General features: G+C 36.6%; 4 protein-coding genes across 6 annotated transcripts; 2 read left to right on the forward strand and 2 right to left on the reverse strand.

The window, feature by feature from the left end:
- Positions 1–4,245: 4,245 nt before the first annotated feature.
- Positions 4,246–9,049, reverse strand: tra2a (transformer 2 alpha homolog). Of its 2 annotated transcripts, none has more exons than XM_057355518.1 (9): positions 8,894–9,049; positions 7,367–7,494; positions 7,011–7,170; positions 6,653–6,706; positions 5,794–5,982; positions 5,277–5,392; positions 5,075–5,182; positions 4,923–4,990; positions 4,246–4,703 (listed from the first exon to the last, which is right to left on the reverse strand). In XM_057355518.1, the coding sequence occupies exons 1-9, from the start codon at positions 8,927–8,929 to the stop codon at positions 4,693–4,695; spliced, it is 870 nt and encodes a 289-aa protein (XP_057211501.1). In that variant the 5' UTR covers positions 8,930–9,049; the 3' UTR covers positions 4,246–4,692. The 2 variants fall into 2 exon arrangements, with proteins under 2 accessions (XP_057211501.1, XP_057211500.1); XM_057355517.1 differs by having other exon boundaries at positions 4,247–4,703; positions 4,923–4,993; positions 8,894–9,047.
- Positions 9,050–9,807: 758 nt separating this feature from the next.
- ccdc126 (coiled-coil domain containing 126) lies at positions 9,808–13,103 on the reverse strand. Its single transcript, XM_057354970.1, has 3 exons — positions 12,833–13,103; positions 11,085–11,544; positions 9,808–10,648 (listed from the first exon to the last, which is right to left on the reverse strand). The coding sequence occupies exons 2-3, from the start codon at positions 11,350–11,352 to the stop codon at positions 10,377–10,379; spliced, it is 540 nt and encodes a 179-aa protein (XP_057210953.1). The 5' UTR covers positions 11,353–11,544; positions 12,833–13,103; the 3' UTR covers positions 9,808–10,376.
- Positions 13,104–13,383: 280 nt separating this feature from the next.
- Positions 13,384–17,235, forward strand: fam221a (family with sequence similarity 221 member A). 2 transcript variants are annotated; one of them, XM_057355181.1, is made up of 5 exons: positions 13,384–13,525; positions 13,748–13,921; positions 14,114–14,304; positions 14,451–14,657; positions 15,006–17,235. In XM_057355181.1, the coding sequence occupies exons 1-5, from the start codon at positions 13,461–13,463 to the stop codon at positions 15,134–15,136; spliced, it is 768 nt and encodes a 255-aa protein (XP_057211164.1). In that variant the 5' UTR covers positions 13,384–13,460; the 3' UTR covers positions 15,137–17,235. The 2 variants fall into 2 exon arrangements, with proteins under 2 accessions (XP_057211164.1, XP_057211165.1); XM_057355182.1 differs by having other exon boundaries at positions 14,451–15,106.
- Positions 17,236–22,198: 4,963 nt separating this feature from the next.
- On the forward strand, positions 22,199–24,233 carry npy (neuropeptide Y). The gene is made up of 4 exons (XM_057355728.1): positions 22,199–22,405; positions 22,695–22,882; positions 23,434–23,511; positions 23,738–24,233. Exons 1-4 carry the CDS (start codon positions 22,214–22,216, stop codon positions 23,760–23,762), a joined length of 483 nt encoding a protein of 160 aa, XP_057211711.1. The 5' UTR covers positions 22,199–22,213; the 3' UTR covers positions 23,763–24,233.
- The last annotated feature ends 205 nt before the right edge of the window (positions 24,234–24,438 follow it).

The following is a 24,438-nucleotide window of genomic DNA, read 5'->3' on the forward strand; positions in this document are numbered from 1 at the left end:
CTCAAAATTAGAGATCGGACAACAACATCTATTCCGACATGAATTTCGTTGTCATTTTAAATGGTAGCATATGCATAAAAAAGGGAAAATGGAAGAGGACTTCGTTTCACGAGGTATTTGTAGGCAGTTCGCATGAATCTATTGCATATAGAAAATGTTGATATTAAAACTTGTCTTTCAGTATTTGCTTTACTCGCCATGCCTGTTTCGTGGGTTGGAAAGACGTATTTGATGAAATGGCTTTAGATACCCTATATCCCTTTGTCTTGCAATGTGGGGCATTCGCCTTCTCTCATTCGCTGTTCAGGTCAGAAGCTCATTTCATACCGTTGCCCCCCCTTTTTGCACCCTCTATTTCCTATACTAAACTTTTATGGGGTGTAATTTTAGACCAGACGTTATCCCCAAACTTTTTATGTACATGTTGTTCATTTGCCTCAAATCATTGAAAAGGACTTCCGCTCGCTCCCCCCAGACAGTGTAGATGTTTTCTATAGAAAACAGGTTTGATGTTAAACGAGGATTAAGGGTGCTAGCCTATACCTACAGGTTTCATATGTCCAGAAGCTTTTCTTTAAAAAATAAAACCGAACAAATTGGCGTTTTACGCAGAATGAGAGCTAACCATATATAAATAACAGTGGATCGTAGCCTATAGATTATATAGAGACAAATGGTTATAGAGACCAGGACGCTTTCTTTGAAAAACAGTGGATTTAAGCATTATGTAAGCTAGAAAGCATTTAATGCTATTAAAAAAATCAGGGGCTTTTTTGCGTGCTTGCTGTCCATGTTTCGTTGAACAAATGTATGGAACACTCTACAGTAATCGATTTCAGAAACTTTTTATAGAGGTTTTACGACACTAAGAAGCGTTGTTTCATGTCAATGTTGTTGTCCAAAAAGTATTAAAACGAATGAAAAACTGAATTTCAGTGTCCTCGTGCTTTTGTTGTTTAAAAGAGATATATACGTATTTTAGACCGTTTAGCCTAGTCTTTTTTTTTGCTTGGCTGTACGAATCACCGTACATTTCAACAGAAAATGGCGGTACACATTCACTCCTTCCATTTTTTTGCTACACTGATTCCTGTGTTTATGTCAAACAATTCATCGTGTAGGCTATATAGTTGCTTTAAGAAGTGTTACAATTTCCTACAAGTGTTCTTTAGGGATCTACGTACATTAATTTTCTAAAGAAAGTGTGGAGTATTCAACTGTAAGTGATTTGGAATGTTTATTTATTGCTGTTGTTCAATAGTTTCATTTAAATACAATAATAAATACTTGAAAGACGATTGCACTGTCAGTCTGTTGTGTTAATGCTACTGCTTTAGATACACCATAATGGAATGTAAGAAATCATCATAAATGTATTGTCGTGGTATTTCTTTACAAAACACAAGTGCCTTGTCAGAGCTCTTAGGAACGAAACTCTGACCTTTGACTGCATGGGTTTAAAATCTCAATCACTGCAAACGTAATTGTAAAAAAACCCTAAGGGATTAAAGAAAATATAAATGTTTAGATACAGTATATGGACGGCTCCTTAAGTACTGCCTGTACGTCTGAAGTGTACCTACATTTTGCTTTCTAAAGCTTAAAGTGGCAAAAAAAGAAAGTTTATAAAGTATGAAGTAACGCCATGAACTTATTGTCCCACCCTCTTCTAAATAAAAAAAATGCTTTTATAGTTTACAACAAGCTATGCTACTGGTTATAGGTTTTGTTTTACAAACAAAGCATATTTACTTAAATATTCTGAATGTTAAAAATGTTTCATTCAGTTGTTATAAATAAACAGGTTTGTAACATTCCAATTTATTCAGAAACACATACTGTTCAAATTTGTGTCTTGATGGGCGGGGCCACCATAACGGACATGGATGATTCTTTTAGTAGCCTAATACAAGCATTTCTGTATTTTCAGAGGATTTATAGTAGCCTAAATGTACAAGACTGGGATTATATATTTTCTAGAACATTAAAATAGACCATTTTTAAAATGAGAAAGTATTTAGTTCATGTAAATACTGACTGAATGTATAGATTTAGGTTGTTTGGACACAATATTGAAATAGAAGCATGTTAAAATATTGAACACAAATGCAACATAGTGTGGCTGTTTTCAGCTTCATCTGACGAATTGAACGTATTCTGTAACCAGGTTATGTTAAGGGCCTGCATAGTTTTTATGATAAAGTATTTATTTGTGATATTTAGTGTCCCTCAAGAAAATATAAATACAATGATTTTCCTTTCATACTTAAGAACTGGTCTGTTTTTACCTTTACATTGTAATATGTAATATTTGACATATTAAAATGTGTTTTGATAGCAGTCAAAAGTTAGTATGATTTTATGGTTTCATTTATTATAAAACTACAGAATTGTGTGCAATTTTAATACAATCATTTTAATTCTAAGATTTTTTAACTTAAGGCACAACGTCACAAAGAAAAATACATTTTTAAAGACATAAATAGTCATGGGTTGTTAGGCTGTAAAAGTTTATTTTATATATACAGCATGATATCTGTTGTGCTTACTGTGACAAAGGCGTAGTTTTAAAACAGAAAATGTATATAGATTGGTGCGTATTATAAGACTTACGAAACCTCAAACTGCTTTCAAGAGGTTGCACCTCTGTTAGAAAACTATGTTAAAAAGTTGAATACAGCAGTTGAACGTTGGCCCCATGTCACTTCCTGACCCCACCAAGTGGAATCTAAACAATGGTAATGTCTCAGTTCTTTCCTTCTGCCCTGCTGATCTGAAATGCCTGGATAGGTGAAAACAATATGGCTGACAGTCCAGTAGAGACTAGTGCTCAATAGTCCTGCTCTGCCATGCTTGCTTGCATGCATACTTGTGCCTGTGCAGTTTTTAAACATATGATAAAGCTTCATTTTTTGTCAGATCCTGGTGTCTAGCATTAAATTCGATGGTTGGTAACATTATTTATACACACAATTAAATGAAGCAGTAGATCCTTCAACCATGAATATGTTTAATATGGGATCTGTACATTAATTTTCTAAAGAATGTGTGGAGTATTCAACTGTAAGTGATTTGGAATGTTTGTATCTATTGCTGTTGTGCAATAGTTTCATTTAAATACAATAATAAATACTTGAAAGACGATTGCACTGTCAGTCTGTTGTGTTAATGCTACTGCTTTAGATACACCATAATGGAATGTAACTAAAATTTATAAAATAAAGCAAAAATATCTACTTGAATGTAACTTTCAGTTCTGTTTGAATTTATATTAATCGGTATCAGGACCATACTAATAATAACTAATGATCTGTTAAGCATTATATAATGTCTTTTTGATTGTTAAGGTGTTGTAAAGTAAGTGACAAATTTGCTGTAACATAAGGGCTGGAATGATGCACAAGGATTTCCACATACTCAAATAAGATATTATATTAAAGTTTTTCTTTGACTTCATGTCAACCATGAAATTCAAACTAAAAACCGTGACATCGGGGTGTATTCTGCTTATGTTAACACTGCATTATATTGTTTTGGGGAAAGCAACAATTTCGTACTCTCCTCAATTTAATGTTTCAACTTGCTTCAGTTATTGACTTGTGTTCTTACCATGTCTAAATAGAATGAAGAGAATTTATTTTAGCTAAATATATAAACCACTTTTCATTTGTAGCAGCAAAACATTCATTTCAAAAACACATTACATGTTTATGACCAAATGTTACCACCACCATCATATTGTGCAGATATTAGCAGTATTAGTAAGAGGGTTTAATCAATATTTCACAAGTGCAAATAAAGATTTTACTGAAAATGCTGTTATCCTCATTTTTTTGAGACCATATCACAGTCAGTTTTTAAATTACTTTATATCTTATTTTAATCAAATTCAAGCTTAACTTTTCCATTTTACTTAAGTCAAAATTTTAAGACACTTGATGGGGAATTTATTTAACTTACATTTGTTCATAAGAAATCAGTACTTACACTAGAAACCGTATACACTTGTATACCTTTGTCCAAATTCACTTTTTTACAGCAGTCAAAGCTAAGAAAACCCATTGACAAAGGGTGATTAATGGCAAATAAAATATGGAAATACGTGGTTTCAGAAGGACAGCAGCGAAAGACAGTTTAGATCTTTTTCAGTTTACAGTAGTCCACGTTTTTTCTGTACACTTTGTCACTACTTAAAAAACATGCTTATATTCTTTTAAAAGAGTAAATAGTATGTCAAAGCAGTGTCAAGACAGAAAGAAGCATTGTATTTTCAAGTCTTTATTCCTTGAGAAAAATTAAACACCACTTATTCTTGAAAATAAAGCATTTCACAGACAAACAGACAATCTTAGTCACTTAAAGCTACTCACACACACACTCTCAACATAAGACCCCTCTAAAATTTTCCCACTATATGAAGAAAACGGATAAATGCACAGTCATATCAGACCATACAAACACACTTCCAAAAATGTTTGCACATAACAAAACGTCATGATGATGATGTCCACAAACCTTAAACTTACATACTAGAAAGACCAATTAAGACATCTATTAAACAAACCAATCTTGTCAAATCAGAGCTGCTCCCGCACACAGGTTCTCTTTCAGGGTGGATTTTACATGTACTTCATGTCTTTATAAATGTATCACTGAATGCAAACAGGCAAAAAGTAAGTACTCAAGATCTTCTCAGTATCGTCCTGCAAAACACAAAAAGAAGTTGATATTCCTTAGCACAAGTCTATAATAAAACATCCATCACATGGTACACGTGATTCTGCTTGTTACTGGTGAATAATGGAACTTCTTTCACGAGTTCATGAGTAATGTTCTCTACAAACTGTTGCCTATCAAGCAGACATGTATTTGGGCATGGGTGGAAAATTTAGGTTGATGAAGGCATTTAAATCCACACTCACGTGGGCTGTAGGAGCGAGATCTTGAGCGAGACCTGTATCGGCTGTAATAAGGTGATGGAGAGCGCCTCCTGCTGGAAAACAGAGGAACGGTTCAGAATCCATGAACTAATGCAGAAGATTCTTAGTTTTACCACAGTAAAGATTCACCTCACCTGTATCTGTAGTCGTACTCGTCGTAACGGTCATATCTATCATACCCACGATCGTAATATGAATCTCTTCTTCGTCCACCACTACTGCTGCTGCTCCCACCTCCGTTACTGTGACAGTCATATTTCAAGAGTTATAAAACCATCCATACAAGCCATGTTTATTCATCATGGTGAAGTGCTTATTAGCCTGCAAATTACTCACTGTGTCGGCCTACCCATGTAGATGCCGGGAGTGGGGGTGTGTGCACGTTTGGTGATGGAATAGTCCACTCTGATGCGCCTCCCATCCAGCTCCATGCCATTTGCTCTCTCCATAGCCTACAGTGAGAAATACACCATTTAGCACTGTGCCCCATCCAGATACTATATTTGACATTCCAAACTGGATGAAAAAAGATGCTGAGCCACACCATAAATTCACACCCAATTAGAATCTCTGATGGTTTCATGTACAGTTATGCAAAGCTGCAATTTCAGTGTATCCAATAAAGTAAATTATCTTTTGTTTTTCCTCTTTGTAGAAAATATGTATCGACATGATCAAAATCAAAGTACATTTTTTATATTCAAGTCGCTTACATCATTTTAATATACAAATACAGTTAAACTTGGTTACGCTCCACGAAAAACAATTATTTAAGAGAAGGTTGATCGAGAAATATTTTATATATATCAAGTCCCGCCACACAACACACAGGCCGTTTCTGCCCAGGACATACCTCTTTTGCATCATCGATGCGCTCATAGTAAACAAAGGCAAAACCGCGAGAGCGCCCCGTGCGCTGATCGTACACAACGTTGACGCCAGCCAAAGCTCCGTAACGTGAGAAGACCTCCCTCAGGTCTCGCTCTGTGGTGTACAGACTCAGACCAAATACACCCAGACACGTGTTTGGTTCTGGATTGGCCTGTAAGAGGGGCAGAGGGATGAAGATAAAGACAATTCAGCACTACTAGAAAACAGAACAGTGCCAAACATCAACATTAATTCTGTGGCTGGTGGTTACTGCATCTTTTTAGCACTGACCAAAATACTGCTCAATCCAGACTGAACTATGTGATATATAATATAACATTGTGACCATGACCTTTGGCTTGTTATATACTAATATATAAATATGCAAATAATTATAAAAAATATATAATTAAATTTTTCTAACCAAAAGGCTGACCAATTCCTAGACATCAACCCCTTGTCCTTTTAGGAAATACTCACATGCAATGACAATTACTGGATGGAAAGCGGTTCAAAATTCCTTTTGCACAGAGATGGATGTACATGAAATCAACACTACTGCAAACTTCTCAAAATATCTCTGGGTAACTGTGTGACAGTATTTAATAACCCCTGGTTGAGATTTTTCTTCAGACAAAAACATTCTTACAGCTTGATGCTTTCCATCCAACAAAGCACTACATCACAACAGTATATGCAGTGCATTGCATGAGCCGTCTGAAACGGCCTTCATAATTAATTTACTTTACGTTTGTAAAAGGCCTCTTTACCGCTTTAGGGCAAAATGGAGACTTATTTGGTCTAAGTGGTAACTGTTAAAAGGTTTAGAAAGGTCCACATACCCTGACATCACCATGACTGTTCGAGTCTTTTTTGGAGTCATGGCTGTATGAGCTCTGTTGATGTAATAAAAGGGAATGAAAGGGGTTATTAAAGAGAGTCATGCCTGTCCCTATGATGTTGTGATGGGGGGTTTACGTGCATTTCGTGGGGGGGAAAAAATACACATCTTAGACACAAGCAGTTATGAACACATCGCAAAAAACATGGCTCTGAACTCAAGTGAATTGCTCAACTCAGAGCGACTATGCATTATATACCTTAATGTTATGTAATCTCTGAATTAACAAAAATGGGGCCACATAAGTCAAAATAAAAATAACACTGATTTAACCGCACACATGACCCTGTGATACTCACCCTGCTGCCGGCGTGTCTGCGGCGGTTAGACATGGGTGATGTACTCTGGGATTTCTTGCGGCGATATTCAGGGCTGTAAGAGCGAGAACGAGACTTTTTCCGGTAGGAGCGAGATCGAGAACGACTGTACCGGCGGTTTGAATGGCGGCGAGAGTGAGACCTGAGGGGGTAAGAGAAAACTTAACTTTAAACATAACTTCTCCATATGCATTTTCATGTCATTTACTATGTAGTGCTCCTCATGAAGTGCTCATTTAGTTCATCATCATAATCCTGAAATTTGTCATTGTAATTTACTTCCATGTTAAATATAGGTTCCACAAGTCTGAAAATGTTTTATTTTGTGTTAAACTGACCTGGACTTGGATCGTGATCTTGATTCAGAACGCTTGGATGCTCTGGAAGGGCTGGGAGAGCCAGATCTGCTCTCCGACTTGGCCCTGGCAGGACTGCCTCGCTCCGATTTGGTTGGCGAACGGGATTCCTAATGTCACAGGAACGAGTTAGAATATTTACAAGACAAATGCGTTCAAAGCAAGCACGTGTGCATAAAGAAACCCACACATTCACTAATACTGCTGTGGAGGGAAGTATTAGAACTACTCAAATTATGTCACGGAAAACAAAGATCAGTTAATAACGCTATTTATACATTTACAATGAGGTCTTCGTTATGCTTGTGTTTTTTTACCCGATTCATCACAGTAAAACAAGTACAAACATGCAAATCATCATCATCATCAAGAGAGAGATTTGAAAGACACTTGTAACACAAATTTTTCATTTACTTAACCTACGGACTGATTCTTTCTTCTGTTTTCAGTATACGCTATTCCTTTCTCTCAGGCATTTTATTCTTCGGTCTTCATTTGTTCAGTTTTCATTTCTTCACCCCAATCTGAAATCTTTTCTTTTTTCTGCTTAGACACAATTTGCGAGCGTGCTTCTATCTGACCGATCTTCTGTTCTTTTTTCCCCTTCCCACTTAACCGTCTGCTCTGTAAACATTTTCAAAAGCCTTCTTTTATCTTGAATATTCTTCCACATTCTTGGCCTTAACTCTTCAAATCCTTCTCGACCAATAACCTTAATGAAAAAAGAACATTCAGAGCAATTAAGATCAAGGGAAATTTTGAAAAAATATGAAGTGAACTATTCAGATTTCACTACTCCTTTTGATATACAGATGTTTGCTTGGTTATATAACACAAGAGACTGGTAAAACAGGGTAAGGAAAGATCAGAAATGCTTGAATTGCAGGAAAGAGAAACCAAAAGAACTCAAGTTGCTACTGCGTGAATGTAGAGGAGGTAGAGCTTGGATTAAGTAACATTTTAAAACTATTGATAAAACATTTATATATATATCCGAATATTTGATTCACACAAAAAAACTAAATTAGGAAACTACTCAAATATTTTTCACATCGTTAAATTCGATACATGCTGGTTAGCATCCACACAAGGAAACAACGAGTGTTAATTCCTTCGTGTTTAACTTCAGATTTGAAAACAAGTGCGTTACGATAATCATACACTTTCAGAGTGTTATTTTAACTCTATAGAGATGTATCTAACAGGGCTGAATTAATATTTCTACTGCGTAAGTTAAGCGAAACTTACTTCACTAACGTATTTGCATGTTTGGTATTTATGTTAAACTGAACATTAAAATGTAACGTTATAGCTAAATTGGTAACAACGTTAGTAAGCAAATTAGTGTCATATACCTACATATAACCTGATATATCATCCATTGCAGTTACGTAACAAATAAACAAAAGAAATGAGTTGCTAGCTAAATCGTGCATTGCAGCCAAGAAAGAGAAAGAATATTTGAGGTAAACTGTTAAACAGTTAACTTAAAACAAAAACAATACTTACCCTTCCCTCAAAACGTGTGTCCTCGGCATCGCTCATTTTTTAAATATTAACGATTCGTTAAAGCGTTAAAATTAAGATATTGCTCGCCGAAAATTTCCGCTTCCGATAAACGTTAACTGCAGAAAATGGCTGACTGCTAGAAGCGCGAGGAAATGATGGGAGGGGACTCAAACAAAGACGTCACTTCCGCCTCAGCGGAAGAAGACAACCCTCAGTTTCCGAAGTGATCATCCCTGTGCCGTGTGCCCTACTCCCTTCGAAGAGTAAAGCTCTTGATGTGTAAACTCTTGAGGGGAAAAACGCAGTTGTTTCTCTTAGTGTGTCCGTACAAATTCACTCGGTAAAAGGAGTAATAAAAAAGTAATTTTCTCTTTATTTGGAGCGACGTTTCGTGTGGTGTCCCCTTCCCGAAGGCGATATTTCCCATTTGGAACGCACAGAGGAACGAATATTTGGGTTTAAAGGGATAGTTCACACAAAAATGAAAATTCTGTCATTATATACTCACTCTCTTGTTGCAAACCTGTATAAATGTATTTGTTTGGGTGAACAGAGAAAGATGTTTCGACGAATTCTTGTAATCAAACAATTCTTGGACCCGCTTTGACTACCATAGTGGGAAACATTTCATTGGTAGTCAAAAGTGCCCCAGATCTGTTTGTTGTCCTGCATTCTTCAAAATGTCTTCTTTTGCGTTCAATAGAACAAAAAATTAAGTTTTTTTTCCCTAGTATGGTGGTCAATCGGGTCCAATAACTATTTGGTTACAGGCATTCTTCCAAATATCTTTCAACTTGTTCATCAGAACAGATACATTTATACAGATTTGGAACTCAAATGGCAATTTTTTTATTTTGTGTGAACTATCCCTTTAACCCATAGACCCACACAGACAACAGAAGTTTTAAACTAGTATGTATTTTATTGTACGCAGTCATTTATGTTTTGTGTGGTACAGATAATTCTGGAAAGCTTATTCAGTTTTGCTGGGGTTCATGTCCTGAAAGCACATGAGGTATATCCTCCATCCTTAAATTCACACTCACTCTGTAATAAACACATTAATAATCTATTCACTGAGAATATAAATATTCTTTGGATTTGCTTATTTTCTCCACATTTAAATAGCTAAAGCTCAGCAATGTGTGTACTCTAATTTAAAAATGTCATAAACGTGTAAGCCTCTTCTTTAAAGTCAATCTAAGTGCATCTAACACATTGTTAGCAGTGGAGATCTACTTGTGTAGTGTTTTGCACATATATTATGAAACACTCATCCGTATATAACAAGTCCTCCAGATCTTACGATCCATATTGCACATACGTAATAAAATATTGTGTGATCCACTAATAAAACACAAAACAATCAAGCAGAAGCTCAAATGGCTAAAGAAAGTCTAAAAAGCTGCTTTGATCTAAAAAATATATATCTCTGTACATTTCAGTCTTTTCCAGTAATGACAGAAGTCCATGGCACAGATTGCTATTGTGAAGAGTGCGGCTTATGTGGTCTATCGGGCGACTGTGGCGGAAACTGTAGTGGGTTAGTACGCCGGTCTCTCCGATGGGTAGGCAAATTTAGCTTGGTAGGCCTGGAAACAGTCATTCCAGCAGCAAGGACAGTGCCGGCACCCCCGGCAGGATGAGAGATGTTGTGCACCGATGCGTTTACAGCAACGTCCACTTTCCCCTCCAACTTCACCAAACGGTTTAGAATATCGTCCAACAGCACGGCAATTGTCCTCTTCAGATCAGCTTCGGCAAAAGAAGATATTGTAAATGTTAGGATGATGTAAACTCTAAACCACATTAGCCACACCCATCCTGACCGCTATCTTATTATAATAGCGCGTACAGGGAGTAAAAGCAAGCAATTCATGCATGAATGAGTATATTTTAACAGGCATAGATGAAATCCTAAACCCAGGTAACATGACCTGGTGAATGTGACCTGGTTTATGTAATACAAAACAACTTTCATTAGGTCACTGGAATAAAGGGATATTCCATTATATCTCATGCATATGTGGTATTAAACAGTTTATAAGTACTCATTTATTTACAGGTAAAGCACTTAATGAGGAAAAATAAACAGAGTGCAACTTTCAAAGCGCTCAATTTGACTTAAGCAAATGACCACATCTTACAAGCAAAATTTTAAAAAATTGTTTAATTTGAATAATGTTCTTACCATATCCTGCCATGGAGGTGCCCTGGGGCCCTGAAGGGTTCTGATTCTCCTGGCTGAGGACTTTGACATAGCGATGACTGAGCTCAAGGATCTGCTGGCGAAGCTCAGCGCTGCTCTGGCGACGTGGTTGTGTGACGGTGTAATGAAGCAGCAGCAGACACCACACGAGACCGAAGAGAACCAGCAATATACTCAGTCTGTGCGACATGCTCCTTCGCAGCAAACAACCCAGCATTGCAATGCTGCCGAGCTGCCGGCACGGTGGCATCCGTGTTAAGGGGAAGGGGTGGAGACAGGTTTAGAAGAGGGTGGCAGGTTTAACACTGGGAAAAGTGGAAAAAGTGGAGTGGGAAAAGTGGAGTGGAAAATAAAGTTTGGAATGGAGATATGGCATAGAAAATTGATAGTTTGAGCTTATAGCTCACTGGGATTCATACAGGTCTTCTGGTGCAAGGACCTTCTGTAAAATACAATAGACAAACAATAGGTAAATGTATGCCAGATTAGTCATAAAACTCACTTGCTATAATTTGAATCACATTACATTACAAAGGCATTTACAATATTATACTGTATAAGGCCTCAGATTTAGGATGCATATAACAACATACATTTTAATCGTAAAGTAAATACGGGTCATACACTTTGTAAACCTTCAGCTTTGTGTCACTGTCATCACTTTCTTTCACTATGCTCACATTGTTCTCCACCCAATCACAAATCACTCATTCATACTGTGGTTAAGACCAATTAAAAATGCAACAGAGAGAAATAGGACCACTTCCAAGTCTGACCTAATGCTGAAAACCACTAAAACAGTCATTAGCACACCTAAACGGAAAAAAAACAGTGATGTTTCTGCATTTTGGTTATATCTCACATCTGCACTGTTGTATATTTCACTGGTTTGCACTCTATCTGCCATTACCTTATCTTATTTTTTGTTAATATCCCTGCTTGTAAAGTTGAATTTTACATATATATATAATAATCTGTATTTATCTGTATTTTTTTATTCTCTGTTAGTGTTATTTGTATGCACCATGGGTCTGAGTGTAACGCAATTTTAAATCGTCTATATGTATGTACTGTACAATGGGCAGAATTTACAATAAAGCAGACTTTGACTATATCTATCTATGACTGAGATAAACAGATGAATGTACAGACTTTTTACAGTGTGTTATCCACCCTGTCATGCTATTGTCCTCTTCTGTAGAGTTGACACATCGGTGTTACACAATAGCTGCAGTGCAATAAGATCTGCAGCCAGTTTCAACAATTCTTGTAATTCGTTTATTTCTTTGTGTGGGTATGTAACTTGCAATTAGGAAATATCATCTTCTTTGAATCATTAAAAAAAGAAGCTATTCAGTGACTAAAAATATATAACTGCTGACGTTACCACAACTTTTTTAATGAAATCATATTTGAGGAAAGAATGCAGGAACGCAAACTAAGGACAATGTGTTACATATGCTTATATACAAAGTACCCTTGAGCATTTCTAGTGAACTCAAAACATGCATGCTCATGCCTATCTTAGCTTTTTTTCACAGCATTTGGGTCTAAAGGTCTAAAACGAAACAGAGCATGGTGACCATTTCACACTTGCTGTTATCACCTTAATACAAGGCCGATTGTGAAATCACACAGCTGGCGAAACCTGCTGATAAAACCGCTAACGGCAATAGCTAATCGCACTTTATCCGTAATAATACAACTGCAAAGAAAATCACAGAAATTACCTTAAAAACTAGGTGTCAGGCTCGTTGACTCCACACTCTTGACATCTTATCACGTATGCATGGCTGTCCTAGAAAGCTAGCTCCTAAAACAATATTTAAATCATATTTAAACAGATTCATAACTGCCAGGTAGGCATCTCTCTATAAAATACATAATGTATGCTTTTACAGGTAAAAGGTCTTAAAATGGTGTAAAACAAATCAAGCGCCTTCTTGTTGCGACTAAACTAGGAACTAAAAAGGACAAATGTTCAGTAGTTCCCTGCGGTGACAACACGAGCTGTTGATGTTGCGTACGACGTTTCGTTACGACCTCACGTGCTCGCCAAAGGGCTGCATGGGAAATGTAGTCCATAAAATGAATAGCTCGAAATTGAAACGCAATACACTAGTAATTTGGATGTATTTGAGAGTCATTCGTAATTTATTTATTTTATTTTTTGCGTTTTACCAAGTTTTTACAACGGAAGGAAAACTGGTCATTGAAAGGACATGTTTGTGTACACGTTGCCTAGCAACACAGACTCTCAATAGTACTTTGTTATAAACAAGATGTGTAGAGGCGAGAGGCTGTAGTTCTTAATGACAGACGAAGGAAATAATAAAATACTAGAAATAAAATAGTGGAATGGAAAGGATACGGATTGACAAACAGGCAAGTAATGCAGTGGATGCCTTTCTAGAATACAGAAGGTGGGTTTTTTTAAGTGATATGCTAGTAGCTTAAACCTTGAGTGTTGTTAAACGTAGTTTTGCAAACAATATTTACTGTTGTGATGCTTTTCTTTCCTGTTTGTTTGATTAATTTTCTTAAGAAAACATCTTTTGTACATCCTTTGGTAGTTCACTTTTCTAGACAGTGCTGTAAAGGTGATTTCATTATCTTTTCTCATTGAAATCAATATTTGAGTGTAGGATTGTTGGGGAAGATGATGGAGGGCAGCTGTTCTCAGAGGATGAATTCAAGAAATACAAAGAGATAATGTTGCCACGAAGAATGAAGAACCGTCTTTATGTCAGTTTTGGTGTCCCAGGACAGATAGACTGCAAACTCATTGGTCCAGAGACACCTTGCTTTTGTACACACAGGTGTGCATTACCACCTACACACACATTTGCTTTTATATTATGGTAGGGACTTTCCAACATATTAAGATTTTAAGTAAGACATTAGTTCCTTTATTATTTCCTTTACAAACCATATTGTCTTGTATCATCGTGAAGCCACCTGGGCCAAACCAGACCCACACAGAAATGATGTCTGCTATGTTTCATTCTCAGATATAAGCAACACTGCACAGACTTTGAGGAGTTACCAAAGGAAAGGCCTATTCTTCTGCCTTGTAGGGCCAGAGGTTGTCAGTGCGTGTCCTATCAGTACGCACATATGAACGGATCTAGGCCAGTGCGCTGCCAATGCAAGCACACAACCACTGAGCACAGCGAGTCTCCAGGCCACCCATGCAAGAAATGTGAGTTTTGGATACAGAATTCATCATGTTGGTGTGCTGGTGTCATGGGCATTACTTTTTGAGCTGTACTTTCTGGTGGAGTTAGAGCATATCATTTAATAAAGCATAAAATGAAATGAATAAAAGTTACCTGTGTCTACCTGCAGGCTCTCACTGCAGTGGCTATCGGAGTCCATTCACCTGCGGATGTGGTCAGCCTGGATATGCCCATGTGACGTTGGTTGAAACCAAGGAAGAGCGCATGGCACGGGGTCATCCAGTGGGCAGAGATGTTCCCTATGCCGCCATGGGAGGTCTGACTGGGTTCAGCTCACTGGCAGACGGCTACCTGAGACTGGATCCCAGTGGTATAGGTAATACACATGAGAACAGCAAGCACAATAGACTGCATCACCTATTAAGGAGGCATTATTTAACAATACACCAACAAACAGGATTTTAATATTAGTATAGTACACACCTCTAGAGTCAACATTACCTTTTAATAATATACATTATGTTAATCTGTTTAGCCTGATATAGATACGTTTGTTTGCTCTTTTGTCATTTAGGGGCTGATATCTATAATGTAAAAGAAAGTAATCTTTGTCCTTTGGGGAAAGTGTGCTCTTGGCTAACAAATAATTACCTACATACTGGTTGGACAGTATTTCAAAGCATATTTTGGATATTTGTTGACACTGTGGCATTCTTCTACATAGGTCCTCTGTCATTTAGTATTCTGAAGTCTGATAGGCTGGAGTCAGATCATGTGTTTGAGAGAGCCAATACATCACTCTCTCAGACTGCTGGTAAGGACATCTATTTATATGTGTTATCCTGTTTTTTCTAGCTTTAAGAGTAACAGAAATCATTCTTAAAGCAAGCCTCAAAAATGTTTTTGTCTCACATACATTATGTACAAAACCAGTGGGTCGTAACCTAATTTAGTGTCAAATATTGTTAAAAGAAGTATAGGATAGATGACTTTTTTTTCATCTTTGTCAAATATTCAGTCAAATATATATATGTAACCCCACAGCGCATGAAATGGAAAGAAAATGTAAACAAAGAGATGGAAGAATCATCCATTTATCAGGCAAGAAAAACTGATTCAGATATATAAATCCTATAGAAATGGTTAATTTGTCAATGCTTAAACAAAAGCCTTTAACAAGCAAACATTGCACTTGAAACAGCTGCTCTACGATCTGTTCACAAAATACTTATTTGTCAAATTATGTTATGTGGATTTATTATTTGATTATGATTTAAAGGTCCATTGTGTAATTTTTAGGAGGATCTATTGACTGAAATGCAACATACATAACTAGTCTTCAGAGGTATATAAAGACCTGACATAATGAAGCGTTGTGTTTTTATTACCTAAGAATGAGCTTTTTCTATCTACATGTTGTTTCTACAGTATAGCCTTAAACAGACAAATTTCTCTACAGAGCACGTTTCGTAAATATGTTATCTCTTTCACTACAGAAGCGAAAAAGTGATGACAAAAGGGAGGGGGTAAGGGGTGGAGTGATCCGTTGATTGCAATTTGCAACCTCACCACTAGATGCCGCTAAATTTCATACACTGAACATTTAAGATATTCAAGCAAAATGTTATGTTAAAAATGCTAAGACTATATAAGAAAAGAAAAATTCACCTGGTTTCTTATCTTTTAAGTTTAACATCCAAAATGACATTAGCTTTTTTGTCAAGTACAAATATTTCATCATCTCTCACTTAATAATATGGTCATAAAAACTACAGAACATCACAATGCAGTCCCTGCTTTAAATATTTTTTGCTACTTTCCACTTTTAACCAATAGAGGTCAGTAGTGATACATATGCTGTTTCATTCAGACTAGAATTAACTGTGTGAGATTATGCATTTCATTCAATTGGCTTTAAATTGCTCTACACTACTTGGTAATGTTCAGAAGTACAATAGCAATTAAACAGCATAATTAAAAGAGTCATAGTGCTTTATCTATGAGACACAGAGGGCCGTGTGTTCTGTGAACTCTGCAAGCTCCGTGGCTTGTGTTCAATCATTTTATGTTCGAGAAGCAGAAAGAAAAAATAAACAATTTCACCCTTAATGATTGGTAGAGTTCCACTAGAATGGTTTGCTGTATTTGCAGGGCATGGCTAGTCCTCTCTTCCTCCTTGTGTGTGTGTGTGTCTCAGAATATATTTGAATGTGCTGTTCTGTATTTGTGTTTGTAAGCGTTTTATGACTCATCGTAAGCTCTTCAAGATTCCATTAGATTGGATTGGATACGACTTCCCTTTTAAATGTTTATACCGTGTTCTGATATCCTTCTTAACTCAATTGCTCTCAAGAACATCTGTCTGTCTCATGGAATGTGCAAATGTGACCTGTGAGGCTTGTCTTTGGTGACGTAGGCTGTCGAAAAGAGACCAAAAGCAGACTGTTCTCATTACCACACTTATAATAAAACTCGTGGCTCATTGGTGGATTTTTCATCTCCACCGACACTCTGAAAATACTTCACTGGTTTATTTAGAAATCTCTTTTGTACGGCTGCCTTTTGCCTGGTCCTCTTATTTATAGTAAGCCTCATTAAGATCGTATTGTGTTACACACCATGCGCATCTTTTTGCTTCTTCAATGATATCTTTAATTTATTCTCTCTTCTACATCTGAAATCCCTCTGCTCCAAATCTTTAGTTACATAGGAGATGCGTTTAAAGACATTGAGATCAGGAGCAAGGAAAACACACCATGAAGTGGGTTTAAGTTCAGTATTCATTAAGCTTCCTTTAGCTTAATGGGGAGAGCATTGGTGCTGACAAGGTTATGGGTTCAATTCTTAGGATAAACTTACTGGTCAAATTTACCTTGAATGCACTAATGCACCTGTATTTGCTTTTGATAAAGTGTCTGATAAATGCATAGATGTAAACAGTTTATATTTTATTCTTACATGCGTTTTTGTTTATTAATCTTATCATTTGGATTAAAGGTTCAAATATATCTGTTAACAAGTTGTGCCTTTATAGTAGTTTTTGGGAGAGGAAAGGATTTAAGAGGATTTGATGACATTTCTTTCTTCTCTTTGATTAGTTTCACTTTGAGGATTAAATAAAAAAATGTGTACTCTTATTACTCTCAAATGAATAGAAAAGTAAACATTAATCATTAATAATCCAGCTTGTAAAAGGGTATTTAATTAAAATAAATTGCATACGAGTAAGGCATTAAGGTTTAGATTGATTTAAAGGGATAGTTCACCCAAAAATGTAATTTCTGTCATTATTTACGCACCCTCGTGTCATTTCAAAGCACTTTCTTCCGTAGAATACGAAAGAAGATATTTTGAAGAATGTTGATAACTGAACAATGGTGGTACCCATGCACTTGCATTGGTTTTGTGACCATACAATAAAGTGAATAGTTACCGCTGTTGATCGGTTACCAATATTCTTCAAAATATCTTCTTTAGTGTTCTGCGTAAGAAAGAAAGTCATACAGAAATGCATATGAGTAAATGATGACAGAATTTTCATTTATAGGTGAACTTTCCCTTTAAAACAACAGTTTTCATTATGACAGAGCACTAACATTCTTATATAACAAATGTGCTTAAATAATTTTTTACGAAAACACACATACAAAATAATCAAAATTTCACTTTGTCCATGTCTCTCCATATACAACATAATTTGTAAAAAAAGGTATAACAGCAGCGATGAGAATGAATATGAACTTGTTAAAAATGCATCACAAGAAAAATGAGAACTAGCAGTTTATTAACATAATATAAAATTACCATCCAGGAGAGGTTTTGAATGACGACGTAGAGAGAAATCAGGACAACATTTCAAATAAAAGAGATAGAATACATGTTTAATTAATCTGATTAAATTCAGCAGGTCTGTGCCAATAAAGCGATTCACATTGAAATCAGATTAATTTCCTTCCTTCCTCTAGTACAGCACATGAATTTTAATTTTGAGCTGAAATGAGCAAGTAATCGCAGAAGTGATTAAGGCAGCCATCAAGGTGCCACAGGGGAGCAAAGATCACAAACTGCAGTGATTTAAATTGTTCAGGTGGCTTCATTTGTCTATGAAACACATTTAGTCTCTTTTTGACCCGAGCAGGTGTCCAAGGGAAGCTTTCAGTGTATCTTAAACGCAAACAATCTACAAACGCACACCTGTGTCCGAAGAGACTGAACACGGTAAATGTAAGCTAGCGGAAGTGATGATGTCTGATCTGAAAGGTGACAGATCGATTTACTGTGAGCGTTTGATGACGGTGTGTGTGTGTGTGTTGATATATCAACCCCGGTTTCACAAATCCTTTGGTGTAGCATTCTGACTTTAAGCTTCTTTTCGTCAACACTGTACAAAATATACTGTGGTCTTGTGAACATATATAAAAAACAATATAAAAAAACAATTTTTCTGTTAACAGTGTATCACATTTTTGTCATTTCCACCATTTCCATCCTTGATCATGTATTGTTTTAGCTTTCTGTGGTTGAAATGACATCTTAAGGGTTTTTGAAACACACTGAGAATCATTTATCTTGCTATGGTTATTTTCATAACTAGCCACAACTATAGAATAATTGTAATATTTGGAAAAGTAGTTTTTGAAAATTGGTTTGTGTTTTTTAACTCTTTATTTGGATTATCGTTGTATTAAACATAATAATTCATATCACCGATTTTTAAAGTTTAAGATTAAAGGGTGGGTCTGGATAATGATATAGCAAAACAAAATCTACACATAGAGGCATCTGAAAATAAGCTAAAATAAATGATGAAGATTTCACAAGACATTTAAGAAATGAATGATATAGTGAAGAGGCAATGAAATTCCCCATCATATAAACTCATTTTTAAACACAATGAACAAGAAAAAACTCAAAATTTCAAACTTCAAAAAAGAACTTTATGGCTTCCACTTGGGAGTCTAATCTCCTTGCCATGGAAACCTTTCTGAGGTCTTCAGAGCAACTGATGTGCTGTGCTCCTGAAGTCGCCATGGTGCTGTGATTGACAGGTGTTTAAGGAGGAACAGTTAAGAGTAGAAAATAGACCAGAAAAAATATTCATCGCTAGTTTATTTTCATAAACGCTTATAACTCGTCATTCCACAGTGGAGCTGTCAGTCAATCATATATTTCAAGATGTGGATTCGAACCTGCTTCATTCCAAGTCGTGACCAGACCGCTTGCTACAATAAGTCAAGAACCGCATATGTCCAACAAACTAATCACAAACCTCTTCTGTTCTGACTTCATTAATAGTCTATTTATATTACATTGAATTGCGTTGAAGCCTCGTAAAGTGTCGCCTTAAGAGTGTCTCCCATAGGACTGACAGATTGCTTCACAATTGTCATATAGACTTTTCGTGTGATGTCGAAAAGAACAACATCAATTACCACGAATCAAAGCGGTGAGACCTAAAAGTGCATCAAGACAATTGCTTTTTCAATTTCTTTGTTAAAAAGCTAGAAAATCGGATCGAAGCTGGAACTGTGCCATGCTCCTGCTCCTCTTCAATTCTTTCTTCTGCTCAATGGTGCTTTGAAGGATGGGGGAGGAGGAGGAATAGGGGGTGAAACAGAGATGACGACTGGTGTTGCTATTTATTCAAACAGAGTCCGTGAATGTGAGCGGGGACACCAATGCAAGCGTGAAATCAACGTGGCTGTGGAAAATCAATAAAGGTTCACTGTAATAAAAGACGTTTTCTGTTGTTTGTGCATCAAAACATATAGATTCTCCTTCTTATTGCATTTACAATCTCTTAAATACCCTCAGACGCACAATGATGCGGTAACAAAGTAATCTTGTGTGAAATCTGCAATTTTGTGTGTCCTGAAATTGTCCGCTTTCCGAATTTCCATACTGCCCCTCAGGTCAAAGATCCAGTTTAGTCCACCCGTGTGCAGTTACAAAACTTAGAAAGCAGAAACGGATCGGACTGATGCCTATTTATCAAGAGATCATTTGACTTAGACAATTAATGCCAGGGGTTGGGTGCAATATTGTATAGAGAATACATAAATAAATGCTGAATGAATAAATGTATATGTATGAAGAGGAGGAAACAGACTGCTTAATAGTCAAGTTTTCTGTTTTATGGATTAATGAGACATTGTAAAACCTCACAGAGAGAAAGAGAGAGATAAGAGACAGAGGTGGAAAAAGAGAGAAAGGGACAATTGGTGTATGAGTGGAGGGAAATTAGTTTGACGTTCTTATCTTGGACCACTCACTTAGCTTTTCTTAAGTCTTTTCTGTAACATAAATGCTTTCATGTAATATGTTTATGTAGATATGGACTGCAGGGACAGAAACAAGAACAGTAATTGTGCATAGTGAGTCAGACAATTGTGTGCGTAAGTGAATGGGTGCGTAACTGCTTTCTCAGACAACTAACCTCTAGGTAGTCTATTAAAAAGACTTAATATTGTAAAGTATAATACTTAAATAAACCCTCTTGATATGTGGATAGATGTCCTTAGGTATCCAACTCAGAGTTCAAGAAATATAACTCTGGTTTAACATATGGTTTAAACAATGATAAAGAAAAAAAAGGTATAGTTTGTATACAGACGATATATGTATAAATACTGTATACAGACAACAAATCTCTTGTTCTCGGTTTGCCTGGTTTCTTGACAGACATGATTGGATTGACAGCTCAAAGTCATTGCACTGGTCAGACAAAGACGCATGTTTTATTAAAGTTATATCCTTTGTCTCTCACCTTTGACCCTGAACCTCTGACTTTCCTCAAGCCTGAAGGCAAAGCACCAGAGAGGACAGCTGTCCCCACAGACTGTGCTTCCAACCTCAATGTTCTTCTCTTAAAACGATTTTAAAGAGCTTCTTAATCATTTTTTTCTATGGGCGAATAAGCCGATAAAACAATGTGTTTATGTAAGCAGATCAGTGACTGCAGATTAATTCATTTGTGATGTATTTGCTATCAAAGCTTTACACTTTACTATTCAATAACTCTGTATGGAGGAGAGAGAGAGACAAAGAAAAAGGGCAAGCGTCCAAGTGTAACAACAACTGCAAAATTGATTGTGCACATAATTGTCTTCGTTAAGCACAAAAGACGGCATTCTACCGTAGCACCACAGCATTTTCCTTATCACAATACAGCCTCATTCATCAACATCAAAAGCATATTATCACTGTTGTCATTGTCATGAATGCAGTTTGCCTTAGTAGTAAGTGAGGATTGTGTTCTTTACTATGAAAATGAATGGTAGTTTACGGTAAAATATTTTAAGACAGGTGTTGGAATGACTGGATGCAAGATATCTGACAAAACCGTTATGACTCAAGGAAGCACACACTAAACCATTTTCTATTCCTCCCAATCCTCCTTTTCAGCGTTAACCCTTTCATCTAAGTGGCTTGAACACACTGTCAACATTTTCCCACCTCTGGCAAAACTAATGCATTTCATGTCATTCCTGAATCGATCTAAAGTAGGCCTATTCCATTTCCTCTACAGTTCGATGTTTTTTGTTACATTTATTTTGTTGAACTCGGAAAAGACCCATCATTGAGTATGCATAGTGTTTTGGGGGACTGCATTTTTGTTGAAGCAATGATGTAAACTAGACATTTCTGAAGAAATTGTTGGAATATACCAGTGTACTTTGCTTCAAGTCAAAATGTCTGATTGAAGTACAGAACAGCATACAATAAGTAAAAAGATAAAGATTTGTTCATGTCTCGAGATCTGAACAGCTAGTGGACACAAAGTCCTCTCAGGTCAAAAATGACAAGCTCAAATAAAGATTGTTATAGTTTCTCATCACACAACCCTTGTGTTCAGCGCAAAATAGCGTCCCCACAACCTCCCACACATTTAAATGAGCACCAAACAAGAATTGTGTGCGTTGTAAAGCGGTGATGACAGAGGATTTAATCCATGACGCGGGCTCGCGCGCATCAAAAAGAGTCGCGCTCACTGACGCGTGGGCTCCGCTCTTCACGGCACGAGCGTGCAGGTATAAAACCAGACGGCGCACGAGTCGAAACCCAGAAAATCGAAGACGACACCCCTCGAGCAAGAAGTGCCATCAAGACCTCATTCAAGGCAATGTAGGTTTACCATTTATATCAAGCTATTATTATTTAGATCAAACTTTTGGACGTTTTGACACAGCAGTCTGGATAAAGTTTGGGATTTTTCTTATAGGAAGCTAGACAGTACTTTATTTGCTCTATACATAACTATAACATGACGTTTTAATTACTAAAAAGTGTTAAAAAAATATATATAGAAACGCAAACGTCTTTAACTCGTGTTGAGGTTTGTCATTATTTAGTTTGAAGGTACGTTTGTTTCAGATGACGTGCTATCACAAACACTTTTGGTTTGTTTTATCAGATGCATGCTAACATGAAATTGTGGATCGGATGGGCAGCGTGCGCCTTCCTCCTGTTCGTCTGCTTGGGAACACTCACGGAAGCGTATCCAGCAAAACCCGACAACCCGGGAGAGGACGCACCTGCGGAAGAGCTAGCCAAATATTACTCTGCATTAAGACACTACATCAACCTTATCACAAGGCAGAGGTGAGAGCCTTACTATTTACCATATAGAAGATGTTCATCAAAATCATCTCAAAACAACTTTTTATTTATAAAAAAGAAATTTAGCTTTAAATCTATTTCTGCAAACCTTTGGAATTGTGACGCATTTCCCCACAAAATATTATTTTTCTTTACAAAAGCAAGGTATTAATCCACAGATAACCCCGCTGATTCTCTAATGAACTGCGTCCCGCAGCGCTGTAAATGTATTTCTTTGTTGCGTTTAAACAGTGGGCAACGGTTTTGTAATTATAACATTTCTTTGGAGTATGCATTTTAGCTATTGACGTGGCAAAAATACACAATTCCTTTTAAAAGTCTAATTTCTGAGGCAAGTGTAAGCCTAAATATCTCACTAAGACTTTTTCCTAAAGAATGGTTATAAATGCAATGCAGTTTTTATTTCATAGACATACCTAAAGAAAATGCTCTGACAGGAAATTTTCTGAAAAAAATAATAATATATATATATATATATATCACAAGCGAGCTTACAATTCTTCTTCAAAATGTAATCTTGTCTTTTGTCACAGGTATGGCAAAAGGTCCAGCTCTGACACCCTAATTTCAGACCTTCTGCTTGGTGAAACAGAGTCCCACCCTCATTCAAGGTAAATTTTTAACAAATGTGTTCAGACAGCTCAGTCCCCCCATTTGTACTTCTTCTTTCACTATGATATTGTAACGATCACTCATCGCGTTCCACTCTCCTTAAAGTAAACAATATTACCAAATTTAGCAAATGATTAGGTAATGACCACCTTTCACCCATGGAAAGCCACTATATAGATCCAATTTTGTTCCACGATGAACATTTATGTCCTTTTTTATCCACAGATATGAGGACCATTTGGTGTGGTGAGCTCTAATATTGTGTTTACCTAATAACATCCATGTGTCATCCTGTAACTTTTTGATGCACGGTAACCAGATCTCATCAAATTGAAATTCTCTGCAACATCAAGATGAACAACATCCTGTGAAAGACCACAGCCACCATCAGGAGAAAACATAGAGGACCATTCAAATAACTGTTACACATCAAATCACTGAACAGGAGAAATGTCTGTACGCAAGTACCTGTCTGTGTGAAATGTTCCAACCTATGTAGTTCTGTTAAAAACAGTCTTGTTGAAATGTGTGCTCTCTCTAGACTCATCAAAGATCGATCAGCCGTCAAACAGAGTGTACAAAAACTGTGTATGCCTATTGTGTCCATTGTATGCCCGCACCACCAAATATCAAAAGAGAACATTACTGTCTGTACAGTATAACAGTGATAATAAAATTCACTATTTGAAAGAGTTCTCTTTTGTTCTCTCTATAAAGACGTGTCAGTCATATTTAAGACTATGCTAATGTAATGGAAAACAAAAGGAAAGTTGGTACAAGAGAAAAGGGAACTATGATGAAAATCTTTAATGCTTTAAAAACGCCCACTGTTTTAATGTTGCTAGATTGCTCTGTTTTAATTGCCTCATTGTTCTTGACAAATAATCATATTTGAACAGTACATATTGCTTTTTGAAATTGTTCAG

This window comes from Triplophysa rosa, linkage group LG16 (genome assembly GCF_024868665.1).
Source record: "Triplophysa rosa linkage group LG16, Trosa_1v2, whole genome shotgun sequence".
In the NCBI taxonomy this organism is placed as follows: Eukaryota; Metazoa; Chordata; class Actinopteri; order Cypriniformes; family Nemacheilidae; genus Triplophysa; species Triplophysa rosa.

Bases quoted from the DNA above. Each gene is read 5' to 3' on its own strand.
- tra2a (XM_057355517.1), bottom strand. From the start codon at position 8,929: ATGAGCGATGCCGAGGACACACGTTTTGAGGGAAGG. The intron at 7,495-8,893 runs GTAAGTATTGTT...CTGTGACATTAG, and splicing joins ACACACGTTTTGAGGGAAGG to GAATCCCGTTCGCCAACCAA. The intron at 5,183-5,276 runs GTGAGTAATTTG...TGACTGTCACAG, and splicing joins TACATGGGTAGGCCGACACA to TAACGGAGGTGGGAGCAGCA.
- ccdc126 (XM_057354970.1), bottom strand. From the start codon at position 11,352: ATGCCACCGTGCCGGCAGCTCGGCAGCATTGCAATGCTGGGTTGTTTG. The intron at 10,649-11,084 runs GTAAGAACATTA...CTTTTGCCGAAG, and splicing joins CACCTCCATGGCAGGATATG to CTGATCTGAAGAGGACAATT.
- fam221a (XM_057355181.1), top strand. From the start codon at position 13,461: ATGGAAAGGATACGGATTGACAAACAGGCAAGTAATGCAGTGGATGCC. The intron at 13,922-14,113 runs GTGTGCATTACC...TTTCATTCTCAG, and splicing joins CCTTGCTTTTGTACACACAG to ATATAAGCAACACTGCACAG. The intron at 14,305-14,450 runs GTGAGTTTTGGA...GTCTACCTGCAG, and splicing joins AGGCCACCCATGCAAGAAAT to GCTCTCACTGCAGTGGCTAT.
- npy (XM_057355728.1), top strand. From the start codon at position 22,214: ATGACAGAGGATTTAATCCATGACGCGGGCTCGCGCGCATCAAAAAGA. The intron at 22,406-22,694 runs GTAGGTTTACCA...TTGTTTTATCAG, and splicing joins AAGACCTCATTCAAGGCAAT to ATGCATGCTAACATGAAATT. The intron at 22,883-23,433 runs GTGAGAGCCTTA...CTTTTGTCACAG, and splicing joins AACCTTATCACAAGGCAGAG to GTATGGCAAAAGGTCCAGCT.